The sequence below is a fragment of the Bidens hawaiensis genome, unplaced genomic scaffold (genome assembly GCF_021521415.1).
Source record: "Bidens hawaiensis isolate Kalapana, Puna unplaced genomic scaffold, B.hawaiensis_p1.1 tig00052268_1, whole genome shotgun sequence".
NCBI lineage: Eukaryota > Viridiplantae > Streptophyta > Magnoliopsida > Asterales > Asteraceae > Bidens > Bidens hawaiensis.
Genome location: NW_027499389.1, coordinates 26,993 through 46,549, shown reverse-complemented (window position 1 = coordinate 46,549; position 19,557 = coordinate 26,993). Strand labels below are relative to the sequence as shown.

Below are 19,557 nucleotides of genomic sequence, written 5' to 3'. Positions count from 1 at the left end.
AGCCTGGTATACCTGAAGGGTATTTTGTTTAAAACCCGATAGGAAACCCGAAACCCAATGGGAAAACCCGAAACCCGACGGGTAATTACCCGATTAAAAACCCGAGCGGTTTTGGGACGGGCTTGGGATGGACTTTTATAACCGGGTATGGGTTTGGGAATACCTAAACCCGACCCATTTCCATCCCTACTTATATGTGCAAACTGTTTAACATGTTCAAGGTCAAAGCTGAACACCAAAGGTCATTAGGTTTGTTGACACAACCCGAGATACCGATATGAAAATGGGATATGATTACTATGGATTTCATAATGAAATTGCCAAAGACTTCTTGACAAAATGATATTGTTGATAGATTAACTAAATCTGCTCATTTCATCCTATCCAAGAAACATTTAGTATGGACAAGTTGGCACAACTGTATGTGGGAAAACACTGTATCATTGCACGGTGTGCCATTATCGGTTATATCTGATAGAGACATTCGTTTTACCTCCAACTTTTGGAGAAGCTTTCATAAGGCAATGGGTACGCGTTCGAATTTGATTACTGCTTATTAGGGATGGGTAAATTCGGTACACCGGTACCGGGTACCGAAATCGGTACTGATTTGGTACCGTCGGTACCAAATCGGTACCAAAGTTTTGAGTTTCGGTATCAGGACCGGGACCGGGGACCGGTACCGGTATTTCCCGATTTTTTTACCATTGGTACCGGTACCAAAAATTGATGATTTTCGGGACCGGGATTTTCGGGATCGGGATCGGTCGGTACCGGTACGGTCACGATCTCATCCCTACTGCTTATCACCCACAAATAGGATGGACAAAGTGAAAGAACTATTCAGACTTTGGAAGACATGTCTCGTGCTTGTGTTATAGACATAGGTGGGTAGTTGGGATACACGCCTGTCTCTGATGTTATCACACAAGCATATAGATGGCACCATACGAAGCACTATACAGACGAAAATGTAGGACACCTGTATGTTGGTCTGAAATCGATGATAATCAGTTATCAGGTCCCGAGATTGTTCAACGAACAATTGATCAAGTAATTCAAATCCGAGAAAGACCGAGACAGACAAAAGAGTTATGCCGATATAAGACGAAAACCGTTGGAATTCAAAGAATGAGATAAAGTGTTAGTTAAAGTATCACCATGGAAGGGTGTTGTTCGATTTGGGAAGAAAGGAAAGTTGAGTCCATGTTTTGTTGGACCATTCAAGATCATTGAAGGAATAGGTCCTGTAGCTTACCAACTTGAGCTGCCTGACTAAATGCAAGGAATTCATGATGTGATTCACGTATCAAATCTGCAGAAATGTTTAGCTGATGAGACACTTGCAATGCCTTTGAAAGATGTACAAATGAATGAAAAGTTATAATTCGTGGAGGAACCGATACAAATTGAAGATAGCCAAACCAAGTTCCTTAACGCAAAAGATTGAAATTGGTAAAAGTTAGATGGAATTCTCGACATGGTCCGGAATTTACTTGGGAACTTGAGTCTGAGATGAAAAGGAAGTATCCACATCTCTTCATATAAATCTCGAGGATGAGATTTTTCTAAAGGTGGGGGAGGATGTAACACCGTGAAAATATCCCATCTATTTTCTAATTTTGGGCCAAAAATGCAAATTTTAGAAGTTAAAGGACTAAAAATGCCAAATCTGGAAGTATAGGGGACTGAAAATGAAAATTTGATTTTTCATGCATCTTCGCGCCGCGCGAAGATGAAGGCTAAGCAACTTAGCGCTACGCGAAGATGCTGACACACATGTCAGCGTTATTCGGTTACGTGTCTACACGTGTCACTCCAGGATTGACATGCAAATTGCGGCACCGCCCATGCACCTTCGCGCGACACGATTTGTGACATTCGTCAATTTCGGGTCTTGTTTGTATTCGTTTTTGTATTTGTTTATTATGTAAACCGACCCGATTTGTAAACCGAAGCTTATGTATAATCAAAATGATGGATTTATGTTACAATATTGTTTCACACTTGTTGGGTCTTGAAAACATCCTACCTTTATTTTTATTTATTTATTTATTTTTTATTATTTTTTTTTGTTGTTTTGTGTTTTTTGTATTGATCCATTTTGCGTGAAAACTCTTGTGTCTCACACCCATATTTGACCACCAACATTACCCTATATATACACCACCTTTCCTCTTCATTTTCCCTTGCTACAACTCCAAAAAAAAAAAAAAAACTCCCTCAAATATCAATGATTCAAGGTTATCTTCTTAAGTGTTCTTGAAGGTTTTTAGTCTTTCATCTTAATTAGTTTATGTAGCCTTATTAATACTTGTTTATGGTTGTGCAACATATATATAATATACACCCCTTGTTTACCTTTGGTAGTTACTTCTCCGATTCATGTCGGTGAGGTTTCGGACCTCATAAGGCAAGGCTTCATAGAGGACTTCGTGTCCTTGATATATATACATCTATATAACTTGTTCATACATATTAATCTTGCTTATTTTAGTTTGTTGATCATGTTTACAAGTTCCATGGTTATGGGTTTTTAATTGTCTATGCTTCGGTTTAACCGTAAATAGCTCTAAACCGTAAACCGAACTTTGTTACTAGTTTTGTTAAATAATTGTTTAAACATGCTTATTGTTAGATCTAAGTTTCTAAAATCATTTTTACAAATTCTATGGTTATGGGTTTGTAGAATCTTACCTCGGTCTTAACCCGAAACACGATCCGAACAAAAAACCGAACTTTTGTTTAAAGACTTTATTGTTAACTTTTGGTATTTTTTTATTTGTACATTATTATACAAGTTCTTTAGTGTTTGGACATGTGGAAATCATCTATGAACTTGTTGTGAGATGGAAACCGAACCAAACCTATTCTTACTCGCTTAAGACACACAAGTGTGTTTTTTTAGCCATCAAGACTTGTATATTTCTTTAAAAATAGTTACAAATTGATTTTTAAATATTTTCTTAAGTACTTGGAAATGTTTGATCCAACTTGATCTCATAACAAAGTTTGGACTGACAAAACCGAACACTCGCTTAACGTGCGTTGTTAGTTCTAAAACAATGGAACTACATACTTGGTTAAGTCTTATTAAATTTTATTGAGTTATCTCATAACATTCAATATTTTGGAAAGTTGACTTTGGGTTTGACCAATTATCAAGACCCGAACCGACAACCCGAACACTCGATAAAAAAAAACCGTTTTAGTATCTTTATTCCAAAGGGATTTGCATTCTTGCATTTTACCCACCTTATTACTTAACATAGGTTGAGTAAATATTAAGGTTAGATACTTTAACCCGGTTTCGAGCAAACTTACATTTTTAAAGGGTTATTATTCTAAATTCTTAAATAGTTACATTTTAAACCTTGAATTTTAATTATTTACATTTCTCAACATTTATTTTGTTTAAAGACCTTCAAAACAACCTTTCTAAATTCAAGACTTCTTTTCGTTTTAGGCATTGTGCGTTAAACTCGTTGTTCTGACAAATCTCCAAATTATCATCTTTCAAGTTTACTACTTGAAGGTGAGTACTTCATACCCCATTTTCCATCTTTTATTTTGGGGGTGACATTTCATACTTATTCAACAAAATGCTTTATATTTGAATCTTAAATCACAAACGTAGTTGTATACTTTACCTAAATAATTGCTCGATTTGGTGTTCTATGCTTATATGCCTATGTGTTTATCGCTTTTGATTGATGAAACTATAAAATCCTAGACTATTTTGCATCCCCTTATAGCAAGGTGTCGTTAACGTAATGCAATTAACGATAACTATAAAATCCTAGACTATTTGGCATCCCCTTATAGCTAGGTGTCACTAATGTGTTTAGTGATATCTATTTATCCAAATGACCACTTTTATTTATCGTTTCGTATGCAAGTTTTGTGGCTATCTTTATTATATACTAATATGATTAAACTTATGAATTGCTCACCAACCTTTGTGTTGACAAACTTTATTTTATGAAATGTTGCAGGTTTGTATCTTGGTTGATTTATGATTGTGAAGAAAACAACATCAAAGACCTTAGGATATTAGTAAAAATGAACAATATCAAATTTGCCATATTTTGTGATATCTTGTTTTTGGTTATTTTATGGATAATTGTTATGTGACATTTTCGATGTTGTAAAATGAAATGAGTTTATTAAATACTGTCACTTTAATTAGTGTCATGTGCTTATGGACAATCGTTACACCTCGGCATGTTCCGCCGCCTTTGATCGGGGTGTGACACGATTCGCCATAGCCTGCATCTTCGCGGGTCGCGAAGATGCATAAGTCGAGGCTATAAATAGGCAGCTATGGGTTCAGATCCATTCATCCCATTTTCACACTATTTCTCACATAGTTAGCATTGGTAACCGTGCTAGAGAGTTCCGAGGTGCTGAGGGCTGTTTACGCGAAGAAACGAGGTGTTGTTACGCTGATTAACGTGCGGCTGATCCCGTAAACGAAGCACAAGCCGAATTGCTGTTGTTTTTCTTAATTCTTACTCACCGACTAGCCGACTAAGGTAGGATTATGGTTAAGTTACTTTATTATATAGTTATTAGAACACTAGCTATAGTTATAGTCGTTAAACTGTTAATATTTCCAAGTAATGTTTTACAAAACAACGATGTTACTTCTACATGAAGTAATGTTATCAAAACTATTATTTTGACGGGCACGTAGTAACCGGAAGGAGGATATCATTAGTAGACTCTTCTTGCCTAAGGAAAGTAATTCGTACACATCCTAATCAACCGCGGGACCCGTTTGCTTACATGGAGAAGTTTGCCAACGTGATATCCTTTATTAGGCCAAAGCGTGCTATTCCAAACGTCATATGTAAATCCAAAGTATTTTCATAAAACGACTATAACTCTACTAAGGTTAGGTCAGACCTAAGAGTCTGTTGATCAGACCTCGAGTCTGCTGAACTGAATCAGACCTAAGAGTCTGCTGATCAGACCTCGAGTCTGCTGGAACTGAAACAGACTTAAAGTCTGCTGAATAAGATAAGATATACCATCTTGGTACTTATGCATGCCTATTACAAATATAGGTCAATAGCATACTGAGGAAAGAAGTGCTGATATCACCAAACTGATAATACAAGGTGAACACGTTAACCTTTTATGGTCCGAACTGATTACTCTTGTAATAAACATGTTGTTTATTGCAAAGAGTCTGATAAATGTTTACATGAGATTTTGTCTCTAAAATCATTATAATATAAAATAGATAATAAAAAGCAACTCAGACCGAATACACATGTGTCTGGATCCAAACATAACTGATAATTGGCATACAAAACCAAGTCAGTCATACAGTTCTCCAACAGGGTCACATAGCCTAGGGGAAGGTTGTCTCCGAACATGGGCTATGTACTCGGGGGAACCTTTGAATTGTGTGTGTAGGGCAGTGGTACAAATCCCGGGGCTGACAGGCGTTCCGCTGAGTTTGTGAAACAGAAAACTATGTTTGTATTTAACGACTGTTATAAATGTTTTATCGAGTCAACGTTTCACCAGCGTATAGCTGACGTGTTTTTCCCACCCATGCAGGTAATTAGATGACGATAGATGGTATACAAGGATTGGAGTCATTAGAAGATCGCTCAGGATGGCTCGATTTTAATATTTGTAAATCCTTGTAATATTAATATCACTGTTTTGTAAAGATGAAACTCGGGTATTTAATTCCTGAGTATATGTAAATTAATATTATAATATTTTAAGACTTCCGCTAAAATGAACCCGCTACTCTGATATATTTACAAACCAGATACCAACCCGGGACGTCACACCCAGGCCCTAAGTCGGGGTGTGACATCATCTTCCTTTAAAGTGTGATAAAATGTCGTAAAATCACCCAAAATACACACTCTCTCTTCATTACTAAAGTCATTCGGATACAAATAAGAAAATGCCACTATCTTCGATATGCCAAACTTAGAAAACGAATCATAAGGATTTAAACCGGACATATTTTCTATCAAACTAGTTGAGACCTCACTAAATCTATTTTCAAGTTCTTGAATTTGCATATCTAGACGGTATTAAAAACTTCAACCTCAAAATCATGTCGATTAGTAATGATATTCTTTCGGTTTCGTTGATTACCATAACTTTATGTCATATCTAACATCTTAATCTTGTTTTTTTCACAAAAAATGTCACTCTAGCTAACATCTTGTTAAGCCCATTTTGTCTTAGATTATTTAATGTTCGGTTTGTCCCACTTATCAACTTAGACGCTTCTAACAAGTCTTGATTTTTTTGAAGATGTTTTGATAGAGCATTTGTGAGGCCTAAAATATCGTCTAACAAGTGTATATAAAACACAAAATCAAAACTCTTAAAATACTTAAGAATACTTTTCGCATTGGTTCGTTGTTGCACACTCTCCCCATCTTCTTTAATAAAAGCAAGTACCTCAACAACTTTCGGGAATAATTTTAAAAAACTTACGATTGTTCTATATTGACAATTTATATAAACAATTATAATTTTTAGTTAAAAGTTGAAGAAGACCTAAAGCGAGAAACTATAGGTCGAAACGTAAAAGAGGGTTCGAACCGGTGAACCACCTCTTCTCGGCTGCAGTGTGGAGCGGTGGAGGTCACCTGGTCAAGTGACCAGAGGAGGAGAAGGGCAGCCCACAGTAGCGCAGCGGTGTCTGGTCACGGTGGTGACAGTTTTTGATTAATTGAGGACCGACATTTTTTTTTAAGTGTAACATATGTTATTTAAATGTTAATGGTTTTATTGGTTTGTGCTTTACACCTTTGTTTGGGCTTTAATTGGGTTGAATTTTTAAATTGGTTGGGCTTAAAATGCATAGGGGTAACGTTATGTTTTTCAGGGGTAACGAAACACGAAAACCGACCTAAAATTTTTGAGGGGTAACATATGTTTTACACTACCGACGAGAAGTTGAGGGGTAGCGACGCCTCCTTTGACTATACATCCGCCACTGTCCACTGTCCAGGGCGAAAACGGATTGGGAACACTTTTGATTGTCTCAAACAAAACTCGTCTGCGAAGACGGATTTGGTTCAAACTCCTCTTCGCCGATAGGATTTAAATGGATCTTTTATTTAGGAATATTTAAAACATTTTAAGAATTTTTTCATTAAATTATTATATTAATATTAACCTGACCGTTAGCCAAACTAAACTGAAAATCAACAAAACCGAACCAAAATAAACCGATATCCAAATTAATCGAAAACCGGTTATCAGAAATTTTCAAAACTGCTTATTAAAACAACTTATTATTTATAAGTTTTATAAGTTAACAGTTGACCTTGTGAACCAGTCACCCAAAATGTCCGAAACAACCACCACTTCTTCAACAACCGCCGGAACAATCCACGCCTCCGCCGTCGCCGACGGCTACTTCCGGCCGTCGTCCATCAGCAAGCTTCCCATCACCGACGTCGGCGACTCATCCACGTCATCATCAACCGCTTACGTCACTCAAGCGTTTCCGTTCTCGTCCGGAAACCCTAGGATCGAAGAAACCAGAGGCGTCATGCATCTGTTTCTAGATGGTGCCGCTTCTTCGTCTTCCAATTTACCTGTAAGTTATAATAATAATAATAATAATATCATCCTCGATTATTATCATTATTATTATTATATTATTATTATTATTATTATTATTATTATTATTGTTACTGGATCGTTCAGTTTTGTTATTTACGGTTTTATTTGTGTATATTGATGTATTAGTGATGTTTATAACCGGTATTATGAAATGTATTAGTTTCACACTCCACAGCGGGCTCGAGCCGAGCTTAGGTTCGGTTATGGTTTTCTAAAAATGTATACAAGTAATTTAAAGCGTATATAGATTAATTAATAACTAATAAATGAACCAAGCGCGAGCTTGAGCTTGAAAAGCAACTCAAGAGCTGAGTTTTGGAATTAATGACCTATGCCGATATATGAAGTTGTCTTAATGTTGAACTAATTGAGGTACTCAAAATGATGAGGATTGACTACTAGAGATGAAGATTATCGATATTAGGGTTAGTTTTATTATTGGATTGTTTAATTTTGTTAATTAGGGTTCTTTTGTGTTTATTGATATAGTAATATACGTTCATTGATAGATTGGTTAGTTTATAACTGGTATTAGTAAATGTATTAGTTTCACACTCTACAGCCGAGCTCGAGCCGAGATTAGGCTCGTTCGTTTATGGTTTTATTTCTCAAAGTATATATAAAATAATTTAAAACTTATAAAAGTTAGTAATTAAATAATAAGTGAGCCAAGCTCAAGCTTTAGAAAAAGAGCCCGGGATCGGATCAGCTTGTTTACACCTCTGCCGATATATGAAGTTATCTTAATTGTTGAGCGAATTGAGGTACTCAAAATAATGAGGATTGACTACTAGAGAGGAAGATTATTGATATTAGGGTTAATTTGAATCGAATGATTGAGAATACCTACAGAATCACAAATACTGGAAGGTTTTGGACATAGTAGATACATTGTAGGGATAGAAAGCAGATCTAAAAGTATAATGGAGAATAATAACACGGATTGATAATTTTATATGTGCATAAGTTACTACAAACACATAATACTAGATATAGCCGAACCATTAACCGAAAAAGTTAAAACATAATTGAACAAAACCGACTGTTATGGTTAATTGAATCTGATTAATCGACCATTCGGTTATGGTTAATGTGTCTTTGTTAATCGACTTTAATCGAAACCGAAACCGAACTGAATCTCCATGTCTAGCTTCGAACTTTAAATTTATGCTGCAATTGTCTATAACATTTAAATAACCAAGCTTGGAGCTGGCATATTTCAGCTTCGAAGTTTCATAATTGAGCTTGGAACAAAGGTAAAAAAATACATTAACCATAAAAAAATGCAAGGTTTAGGACAGAATACAGAGACATAATACTAGATAAACTGAACCGAAAAAAATTAATCATAATTGAACAAAACCGATGGCTATGGTTAAGTGAATCTGATTAACCTACCATTCGGTTATGGTTATGGTTAACGTGTTTCGTTAACCAACTTTAACCGAAACCGAGCTGAATTTTGTATGTTTGTGTTTTTCCAAATTTTATACCTCCATCTCCAGCTTCAAACATTTAAGTTTATGCTACAACTGTCTATGACATAGCTTGAAACACCATAACCAAGCTTGGAACTGGCTTCTTTCAGCTTCGAAATTTCATAATTGAACTTGGAACATCCTGAGTGAACCATTTTTGACTGGACCAAAGGAAAAAAAAATACATTGGACAATTAACCAAACTTAACAGAAACCGACCCATAACCGACGGTTAACTGACCATTTGGTTGTGGTTAAGAAATCTTCCATAGACGAAGCTTGGTTATGGTTATGGTTATGGTTATGGTTATGGCTATGGTTAAGCCCCCATATCTGAACCGAACAGACTTTGTACATCGCTAGATAACATTAACTTGCTAAGGCTACATATTTTTTCTTTTTCTAATTATCATTTGTGATGAGATTTTAACTTTTTTTTTAATGCTATTTAGGTTGGAAGAATGCCTCTTATCTGTGTACTTGGGGTGCCAAATCACATGACATATGCTGATTTCTGTCAGTTTTGTGGCTCCTTTATTCATCATATTTTGGAAATGCGCGTTGTCAGGTCTGCTGTCTATTGTAATTAGTAATTAACAGTGATTCTTTAAGAGGTAGTTTTGTTAACCTTTTATGTTTTGTGGCTTAGGAATGATGGAATGGAGAACCGGTATAGTATTTTGGTAACTTTTGATGATCAAAACTCAACGGATGCGTTTCATAAGCATTTTAATGGAAGGCGCTTCTCATCTCTGGAGGTCTTTCTTTTTCATAAGAATTATGCTTTTCATAAGTTTTATTCTGAATCTTTGCTAATTATTGCGTTTGAATGCAGACAGAGTCATGTCGTGTGCTTTTCACCGTTGACGTGCAATATACGCGCCTAATTGAACACACACAACCTTCTTCTGCAAACACAGAGCAACCCTCGTGTCCAGTCTGTCTTGGTATTTACTAACTTCTGATTCTACACAATACATATGTATATGTGCCTCATGTACACACCACTGGTTTTTCTGCACAAAGTTTTATGAATTATTTCCTTTTTCATTTAGAGAGATTGGACCAAGATATGAGTGGAATTTTGACAACCATGTGCAACCACTCATTTCATTGCTCATGCATTTCAAAGTGGACAGATTCTTCGTGCCCTGTAAGTATATTGATACGTGCCTACTGTCCTATATTGTTTGTCCTGTCATAATAAGCCCATTATTTGTTTGGCTCGGCACAAGTCATTAGACCATAATAATCATGATAATATTATTGTTTACATTTATATAACTATAATGCTATAATTGGATTATTTTAATCATCATCTGGCTTTAATATTATTTCAGGTATGTCGTTATTGTCAACAGCAGCCTGAAAAGTCAAAATGTTTGATCTGTCAAGCCTCTGAAAATGTCTGGATATGTCTTCTTTGTGGCTTTGTTGGCTGTGGGAGGTAACAACTACTGTTTGCTTTTTTAGAAGAGATAGTTTTGATCCATTTTCTTATGATGGGTCGTTGTGGGTCATTTTTCATACTTCTTTTCTTAGGGGTCAAATGGGTCTAAAGACACCCAAAATGTATTTTAGTGCATAAAACCTGCTAATCTCTTTATTCAAAAAGTTTAGATTCTCATTGTTATATGTAATCATAGTCAACCTGGACTGGCCAATTTTGACCCGTAATAAAATGTACCCGTTTTAATCCGAACATGGTTTGATCAGGTGATTTTGGTGTAGGTATAAAGAAGGCCATGCTATTAAACACTGGAAAGAAACACAACATTGCTACTCACTTGAACTGGAAACACAACGTGTTTGGGATTATGTTGGAGATAATTATGTTCACCGTTTAATTCAATCTAAAACAGATGGAAAGCTGGTTGAGCTGAATCACCATACTGAGCATTCTCATAATTGTGGATGTGATACTGATCCTGGATTTAGTGAGGCCCTTTTGAACAGCCGAGTTGAATCTGTACTGCTTTTTCTTTATTATAGTATAGCGCAGTTTTGACCATTTACTTGTGGGTAAAATTAACAATCTGGTGGTAAAAATCATGAACCCACTCGTGTTTTTCTTGCAGATTGTCAGTGAGTATAATGAGCTCCTCACAACTCAACTTGAAAATCAAAAGATAGTAAGTTCACTGTTTAATTTTCAAGGAACGAATTAGCATTTCGTTTTGCTTTTTGGCACTTTCGGTTATAGTTCTATCAATTTTTTGGGTTGTCACATTTCTATCATCATCATCGTACTCAGTATATCCCACCAATAGCAATGCTATGGTAGGGTCTGACGTTTAATATACCGGTTGTGTCCAGGTTGACTTGTTTGATCAAACAGGTTGACCCGTTATCCTGTCTACTAAGTAGGCCAACCCGTCTAACAAGTAGGTTGACCTGTCAACCTCACAGCCTGTTTAGTTAAACAGATCACAGTCAACCCGCTTAACCCAAACTGCCTACCCGCTTATGACTCATGTACAACTCGTCAGCCTGTTTACAACTCACCGACCCATTTGAAACTTTGAATCGTTTAGATAAATGGGTTAAACGGGTCGGCCTACACGATTTCAAGTGTTTCTGGGTTAGGGTTGATGACTTGCCGTGAATAGTTTTATGCCATGTTAGGGTTCAAAGTTTCAACCTGCCAACTTGCTGACCTGGCATGATTGGCATCCCTAGTAAATTAATTATTTCATTTTTATTGTTTAGCAACTCAAAAGATTTGTTTTTGGCAGTATTATGAATCTATACTCCATGAATTTGAAGAACAAAATGAGAGGGATATTTCAGACGCTGTAAACGATTCTCTAAAGAAGAATACAAAATTGCAAAAGATGCAAGCCAAGCTGGATAAAAGTCTTAAAGAGAAGAAGTTTCTTGATGAAGTAAGCTTTTTATATCCCAATTTTTAGTTTATGTAATTCAATCCCGATGAAAGTACGTTTTCTTATAACCACAATTCTTTTTTCTTTTTTAAACATTCAGATTAATGAAAATCTTTTGAGAAACAAGGAGATATGGGAAGGCATCATTGTGAAAACTCAAGAAAGGTAATAACTTTTATTTTCGCTGTAACTGATAGGGATGAGCAAACGGTATCGGTACCGAACTGGGCACTTTTGGGAAACCATTTCAGTACCCACTTTTTGAGGTTTCGGGATCGGTCTGGTACGGTCTGGGTATCGGTATTTAACTGAATTTTTTGACTTCGGTACTGATACCGAACCGATATCGTACCATACCAAGTATTTTCGGTACTGTTAGCGAGCTCATTCCTAGTAACTAAAGCTTAAATATATTAATAAGATAAATGTTATAACAAAAAGCACCATTTTTTAAGTTTATTTTCGGTATTTTGTAGGGAGAAAGAGGCTTTAAGGATTAAAGATCAAAAGATACAAGAACTAGAAGCTCAGGTAATAATTGAAAGGGTACTTTTATTCGTAACCAAACGGGCCGGGTCGGGTTGGGCTTGTTGTCAGACACTTTTTTGTATTTTCGTTAGTTTTATCAACAATTAATGTATTAAATAAGAATTATAAAAACAAGGGTGTCAACTGTGTCATTATGGTGGGTTGGAACACGACCTGTTTAACCTATTTTTTTAAAACGTGTCTAACGGGCTGAAGATTGTAAATATGTTGTCTTTAAGTTGTAAAAGCGTTAAGGGTTGTATTATGTTGGTTAAACGAGTCTTGAAAAGGCTAATGTGTTGATTTGTTTAATTAAACGGGTTAAAAAAGTCAACCCTAACACAACGCCGAACATGGCTTGTTTATTAAATTGCTACTAATATGCGACCAACTTTCACATGTGTTATGCAGCTTCAAAGTTTGATGTTATCTCTTGAAGAAACAAATGCATCTGAAGAACAATCTGCAACATCGAACGGTGTCGGGCTATCACTTGAAACGAGATCCTCCTGAATCGGTTTTACTCAAGACGCCTACTTGTAGAGTGTGTATAGAATGAAAATGAATAGATACAGTTGGTGTTACATGCATCTTTCATTTCTTGTCTTCAACTCTTCCTATGTCATGAATCATGATCATGGTAGGTTCATCAAACAAACATTTGTTTGTTAAATACTCCTCAGTGGAAATAAGGAGTATTTTTAACACAATTACGTAGTTAGTCAATGAAGAAACGTGGATCGGCTCACTGGTAGACGATCAACTTTCCTCGGGTATGAGTGTGCTATATCACCGATGGTTTTCCGGAGTATGAGTTCTTCCACCTACAAAACGAGCAGCATCGTGAACTTACCCCTCAGAAAGGGACAGAGGGATCCTCTTTGGGGTAACCCTCCGGTGTGAGAATAAGAGATTGTAGGAGAAGATAATAATAATCTGAAAGTGAGTAAGGATTTAGAATGTATTTTCTTCCTTACCTTCCCTTGTGGAGGTGGTGTGGTATTTATAGTGTTAGGGTTTCCAATGATTGGGCTCAGATCCCATTAGGGCCTTTTTGGCCTCCTCCTATTACTTCGCGCCACGTGTCCTTAGGACACCTGGTGCTCTTTCATTGATTATTCTCTGACCAAGGTATTTCACCTGACCCATGTGCAATCACGTGGTAGCACATGGGTTTTGCTGAGTTGTCCACCTTTCATTGGCAGTTGTCAACATCAGCATATTCTTTATTCCTTAAAGGATACCTTCTGGAAGATTGTCTGATGAGCACAATCAGGGTTGTCCTTATCCTGATATGGATAAGGACGAGGTTAATTATGTGCATGTGTGATATGCGCTTATCCTGAGGATGCGCGAGGTCTTCTCTTTATTCTCACGCGCAGATGTTTCATGCGCAGATGTGATATGCGCAAGCATATGTAATATGCGTGAGCATATGTGATATGCGCCACGCGCAGATGCGCCACGCACAGATGTGATATGCGTGAGCATATATGATGCGTGAGCATATGTGATATGCGCCACGCGCAGATGTGCCACGCGCAGATGTGATATGCGTGAGCATATATGGTGCGTGAGCATGTGATACGCGTGAGCATATGTGATATGCGTGAGCATATGTGATATGCGCCATGCGCATAGGTTTTGGCTTTGTGCCTTCATGACATCTTGATTTCAAGCCTCTTGTCTATATTTTGTGGGTTGACCCGCCCGCTCGATGTTAAGGCGGGTGCATACCTCTTCAGTCAATACATCCATGTTTAATTGGTAGCTGCCGATAATATGAAAGTGACTATTGTAATCCTAAAACAGATAAGGACGAACGAATAAACAGCAAAAGCGCAATTACCTTACAACAAGGATCAAATCAAAGAGAAACAAAACGAATTCATGCCATCATCTTCTTTGAGTATAAGTTGACAAGTGATCAGAGGCCTAGTATCACTTATCAATTTCACATAGAGGTGTACAAACCCGGTTTTTGACTCAAATCGTTTTGTGTTCTATGAAATGGGGAGGAGCATAGATAACCCAAGGCGAGTACCAAGTACTATTTAACAAGTCGACATCTTTAACATTAACCAACGGCTATATGTTTGAAATTCAAATTTGTATACGTTACTTTGTTAAAAGTGTTTGAAATATGACCGTTAGACATAAACATAATTAATTACGAGTCTGAAATAATCAGAAAAGCCTATTAATTACACATGGAAATACTCCTTATTTTTAGTAATTTATTCAAGTTCAGCTAACATGTTAGAAATTTAGATACAAATGCATTACTGTTTCAAAGGTAAATTATTAAAAATTATTAATTAGATTTATATATTTTGAGAAAAAAGTTAAACGAGCCTAAGCTCGGCTTGAGCTCGTGTACTACCTTAAATGAGCCAGAGATTGACTGTGCAGTGTAAAACTAATACACAGAAATCTGTAATAACCAAACGGATATTAAGACGTAAGTGACCGTTATGGGCACAACAAGCACATAAGGGACTACTTTGGGAGGGAATGGATAGAGAAAAGAGGGGAAAAAGAGTGGGTTATTGATATAGAGGTGGACTAGGCCTGTAAACGAATACGAACGAGGGCATGTTCATGTTGGTTCGTTTATTTGAGTTGAGAAAACTTTAGAAACCATTCTCAACCATATGTTTTTAATTAAAGTTTAAATCTTATGATCCACAATTAAAGTTAATAAACTGTAAACGTAAAGTTACAATTTCTTTCTTCCGAAAAATATGTTTAAAAGTTAAAAAATGTGAAAAAAATATGAAACAATTTTTTTTATTTTTGATATTTTATATTAAATGTAACAACATATATTACATATGTAAAAAAAAAATGATGTTAAATAGAGTTTTCACAGATCTTCTAAACTCAAATGAGTTTTCATTATATATGTGTGTATAACTAATGTTAGGAAAAAAAAGTTAATAATAAAAAGAAAACTACAGGTTTACTAAAACTAAAGGAATGAAAAACCACATAATAACCTTTAAAGTTTGCAAACGGTCTGACAGTAAATTATTGTTGTTGTTATTGTTGTTTATTTACAATGAACGGTTCTATTTTAAGCTTGTAGGAATACTGTTCATAAAATAAAATAAAACTGAAAATTTTATTAATAATAATGCAGATTGCAATACATAAACAAGGAAAGAAAACCACAATACAGAAACTAAATTACAAGCAGAATAGAAAGAAATAACAAAGCAAGAAATAGGATGACCGAGTCACGTGTAAAACACACTTCCCTTAAAAACAGATTTTCAGGCCACCCAGGTCAACCCGTCTATTTCCCTTGGTACAACAACCTAAGCAGACTGCATTGCCGGGATTAGCCTAGTACCTAAACTATACATGAAACAAGAGTGTGTAAGATTGAAAAGTCTGGAAATACACTTCTGGTTGTGTGTGAGATTGCATGAACTACTTTTCCATGTCCAAATTTGATCCAAGAACCTGCGGTAGTATATGTCTCAACCAAACTTGATCCATGAACTATTTTTCCATGTCCAAACATGAGCCATGTCTCAACCAAAGGTCTTGAGTTAATACACCGTTAACAATAAGAGTTAAGTTTTGATTTTAATGTAACACTTCTCAATTAACTTTTGCAACTTATCGATTTCTCATTCATGTAGAGTTACAATTAGTAATTATAATTATATTACAATAATTATTATACTAAAATTTCCAACACTAAATAGGCCCCCTAAAATCTACAAGTACAAGAGAATTCTGATACGGCCAGTCCTCAACACGGGCTATATATTTCCCCACAGTGTTGCCATGATCTGCATCTTTCGCTGAGAGGGTGAGGTTGTAAATCCAACATTGATAAAATTTAGTCTCACCACCTATCAAACTGTCAAAGACAAGATTATAAGACTTCCATGAGTTGTATTCTGTAACTGCAAACTATGCGACTCTCACCATTTCCGGATCGAGGTGAGATGGGGCTCCAATCATCATCAAGTGTTTTGTCACCCGATGCAAGGGATATATTATTGAAAACGGAAAACAAAAACAAGACAACCAGCGTAAAAAGAAGATTATGACACCTTAAACGCATGGTAGTTGTGGTTGTGGAGAGATTTATATCGGTAACTTCACATGAATATCTCATGTATTAAATCTCTCTTATAATTTTGTTATATGAGACCATTTATTGCTATTAATTACATTTAATATATTAAATACCTCATGTATTAATTAATCGTCCCATTCCATTTATTGATCTTATAGAACAAAGGGAGAATAAATTATTGAGCTTTTCTTTAAAATCGTTTGAAACTATCCCAATAACTTAGTGAGTTTTTCTGAGACAGGATGTTAACTGTGCATATCAATTTTTTAAAACAAAAGAAAACACCTTCATGTTGGCTGTGGTTTAAACCCTGCAAACTAAGCTTTGCCTTCTTAATGTCACAGTTCCCGAACTTAAACGAAATTAAAGTAACGTATTACGTGTGGGTACCATAATCAGGAAAATGGTTAGAGGACTCGGGTCTTTCCATACTCCCAAACATCTGCCTTTTTAACCGACCTCACCTTAAGTCATTGCACTTCTATAACCGATGCAGGCCTTAAATCCTTAGCTTCATGTGTCGACCTTTCATCTTTGAAACTAAACGTGATCCCTGGAATTACGGAATCTGGATTGCTTTCCATTGTTTCGGGCTGCAAAAACTTAAAAAGACTCCATCTTGTCGGCTGTGCAAATATTAGTGACCTTAATTGGATCTGGTTTCTTGGAAGGTCATGACGTTATACGAGATGGCCTTCCCTAACACCCTTACAGTTCCTGATGCAAAGATCATGAACCGTTTCTTGCAATCCAAGACACTCAAGCCAGTTATGGTTGCTAATATTTGCACAGCCGACAAGATGGGGTCTTTTTAAGTTTTTGCAGCCCGAAACAATGGAAAGTAATCCAGAACCCTTGATTCTTGGGGTGAAGTTTAGTTTCAAAGATGAAAGATTGGAGCATGAAGCTAAGGAGCTAAGGCCCACATCAGTTATGGAAGTGCAGTAACTTAAAGTGCAGCCGGTTAAAAACCGGTTTGTGTTCTATGAAAAGGGGAGGAGCATAGATAACCCAAGGCGAGTACCAAGCACTATTTAAAAACTCAAGATTTTTAAAGTTAACCAACGGCTATATGTTTGAAATTCAAATTTGTATACACTACCTTTTTAAAGTAAAAGTGTTTGAAATATGACCGTTAGACATAAACTTGATTAATTACTAGTCTGAAATAAGAAAATATGAGAAAACAATCGAAAAAAGGCTGTTAATTTTCTCCTTACTTTTGGTAATTTATTCAAGTTCAGCTAATATGTAGAAATTCAGATACAAATGCATTACTGTTTCAAAGGTAAATTATTAAAAATTATTAATTACATTTATATATTTTGAGAAAAAAGTTAAACGAGCCTAAGCTCGGCCTGAGCTCGTGTACTACCTTAAACGAGTCAGAGCTTGATTGTGCAGTGTAAAACTAATACATAGAAATCCGTAATAACCAAACAAATATTAAGATGTAAGTGACCGTTATGGGCACAACGATTCGAGAAGCACATAAGGGACTACTTTGGGAGGGAATGGATAGAGAAAAGAGGGGGAAAAGAGTGGGCTGTTGATATAGAGGTGGACTAGGCCTGTAAACGAACACGAATGAGGGCATTTTCATGTTCGTTCGTTTATTTGAGTTGAGAAAACTCTAGAAACCATTCTCAACCACATGTTTTTAATTAAAGTTTAAATCTTGTGATCCATAATTAAAATTAATAAACTGTAAAAGTAAAGTTACAATTTCTCTCTTCTGAAAAATATGTTTAAAAGTTAAAAAAAATGTGAAAAAATCATGAAACAATATTTTTTTTTTATTTTTCGATATTTTGTATTAAATGTAACAACATATATTACATATGTAAAAAAAATTGAAGTTACATAGAGTTTTCACGGGTTTTCTAAACTCAAATGGGTTTTCATTCTTTTCATGCCTATATATATATGTGTGTGTGTGTGTGTGTGACACTAATGTTAGGAAAAAAAAGGTTAATAACCAAAAGAAAACTTAAGGAATGAAAAACCACATAATAACCTTTAGGGTCTGTTTTGTATGGGGTAATGGAATGGACGAGGAAATGGAATGGATGAGGGAATGGAATAAACAAAGGAATGGAATTGATCATTACCATTCCATTGTCTTGTTTGGTTACCATCTAGAAAACTATAAATGAAATGAATAATTAACTAATTTTGTTAGTCAGGAAAAAAAGAGAGGGAAAAAAATAAATTAGAGATAAGCGGTGGTGATGGTGGTGGCGGTGGCGGAAGTGCTGGTGAGCGGTGGTGGGCGGCGGTGGCGAGAGTGGGACGCGATTGGTGATGGTGGTTGGCGGTGGTCAGTGGCGGTGGCGGTGGTTGGCGGTAACGGAAGGGGAGGTGGTGGGTATTAGCGGTGGTGGTAGTGGGAGGTGGTGGGTAGGTTGTGGTGATGGTGGGTGGTGGTGGTGATTATGGATGGTTAATGTGGCAGCGGTAGTCAGCGGCGACGACAATGGTCAGAGGCGACGACGGTGGTCGGCGTCGGCGGGGGTGGGGCTGGTGGTGGGAGGCGGTGGTGATCGATTGTAATAGTGGGAGGGTGGTGGAGATGAGTAGGGTGAAAGAGGGGATGTAATGAAAAAAAAACAGGTGGGTGGGGGTGGATGGAATGAATTTGGGGTGTTTTAGAGGGAATAGAATGGACAAGGTAATAGGTGATTTCATTCCTTTTTTCCAACCTAACTCACTTTTCTTCATTACTTCGTAAAGGTCCATTCCATTCCACCTTTCATTCCTGCATACCAAACGCTACCTTAAAGTTTGAAACGGTCTGACTCTAAATTATTGTTGTTGTATTTTTTTTACAATGAACGGTTGATTTTAAAATCTGTTTTATGCTTGTAGGAGTACTGTTCATAAAATGAAATAAAACTGAAAATTTTATTAGTAATAATGCAGATTACAACACATAAACAAGTAAAGAAAACCA

The 19,557-nt window shown here is 36.3% G+C and overlaps 1 protein-coding gene across 1 annotated transcript; it reads left to right on the top strand.

Moving 5' to 3' along the window:
• The first annotated feature begins 7,336 nt into the window (after positions 1–7,336).
• Positions 7,337–13,056, top strand: LOC143599501 (BRAP2 RING ZnF UBP domain-containing protein 2-like). The gene is made up of 12 exons (XM_077077445.1): positions 7,337–7,591; positions 9,548–9,663; positions 9,745–9,853; positions 9,931–10,042; positions 10,151–10,248; positions 10,436–10,542; positions 10,827–11,064; positions 11,174–11,227; positions 11,831–11,980; positions 12,081–12,145; positions 12,457–12,511; positions 12,920–13,056. Exons 1-12 carry the CDS (start codon positions 7,337–7,339, stop codon positions 13,019–13,021), a joined length of 1,461 nt encoding a protein of 486 aa, XP_076933560.1. The 3' UTR covers positions 13,022–13,056.
• The last annotated feature ends 6,501 nt before the right edge of the window (positions 13,057–19,557 follow it).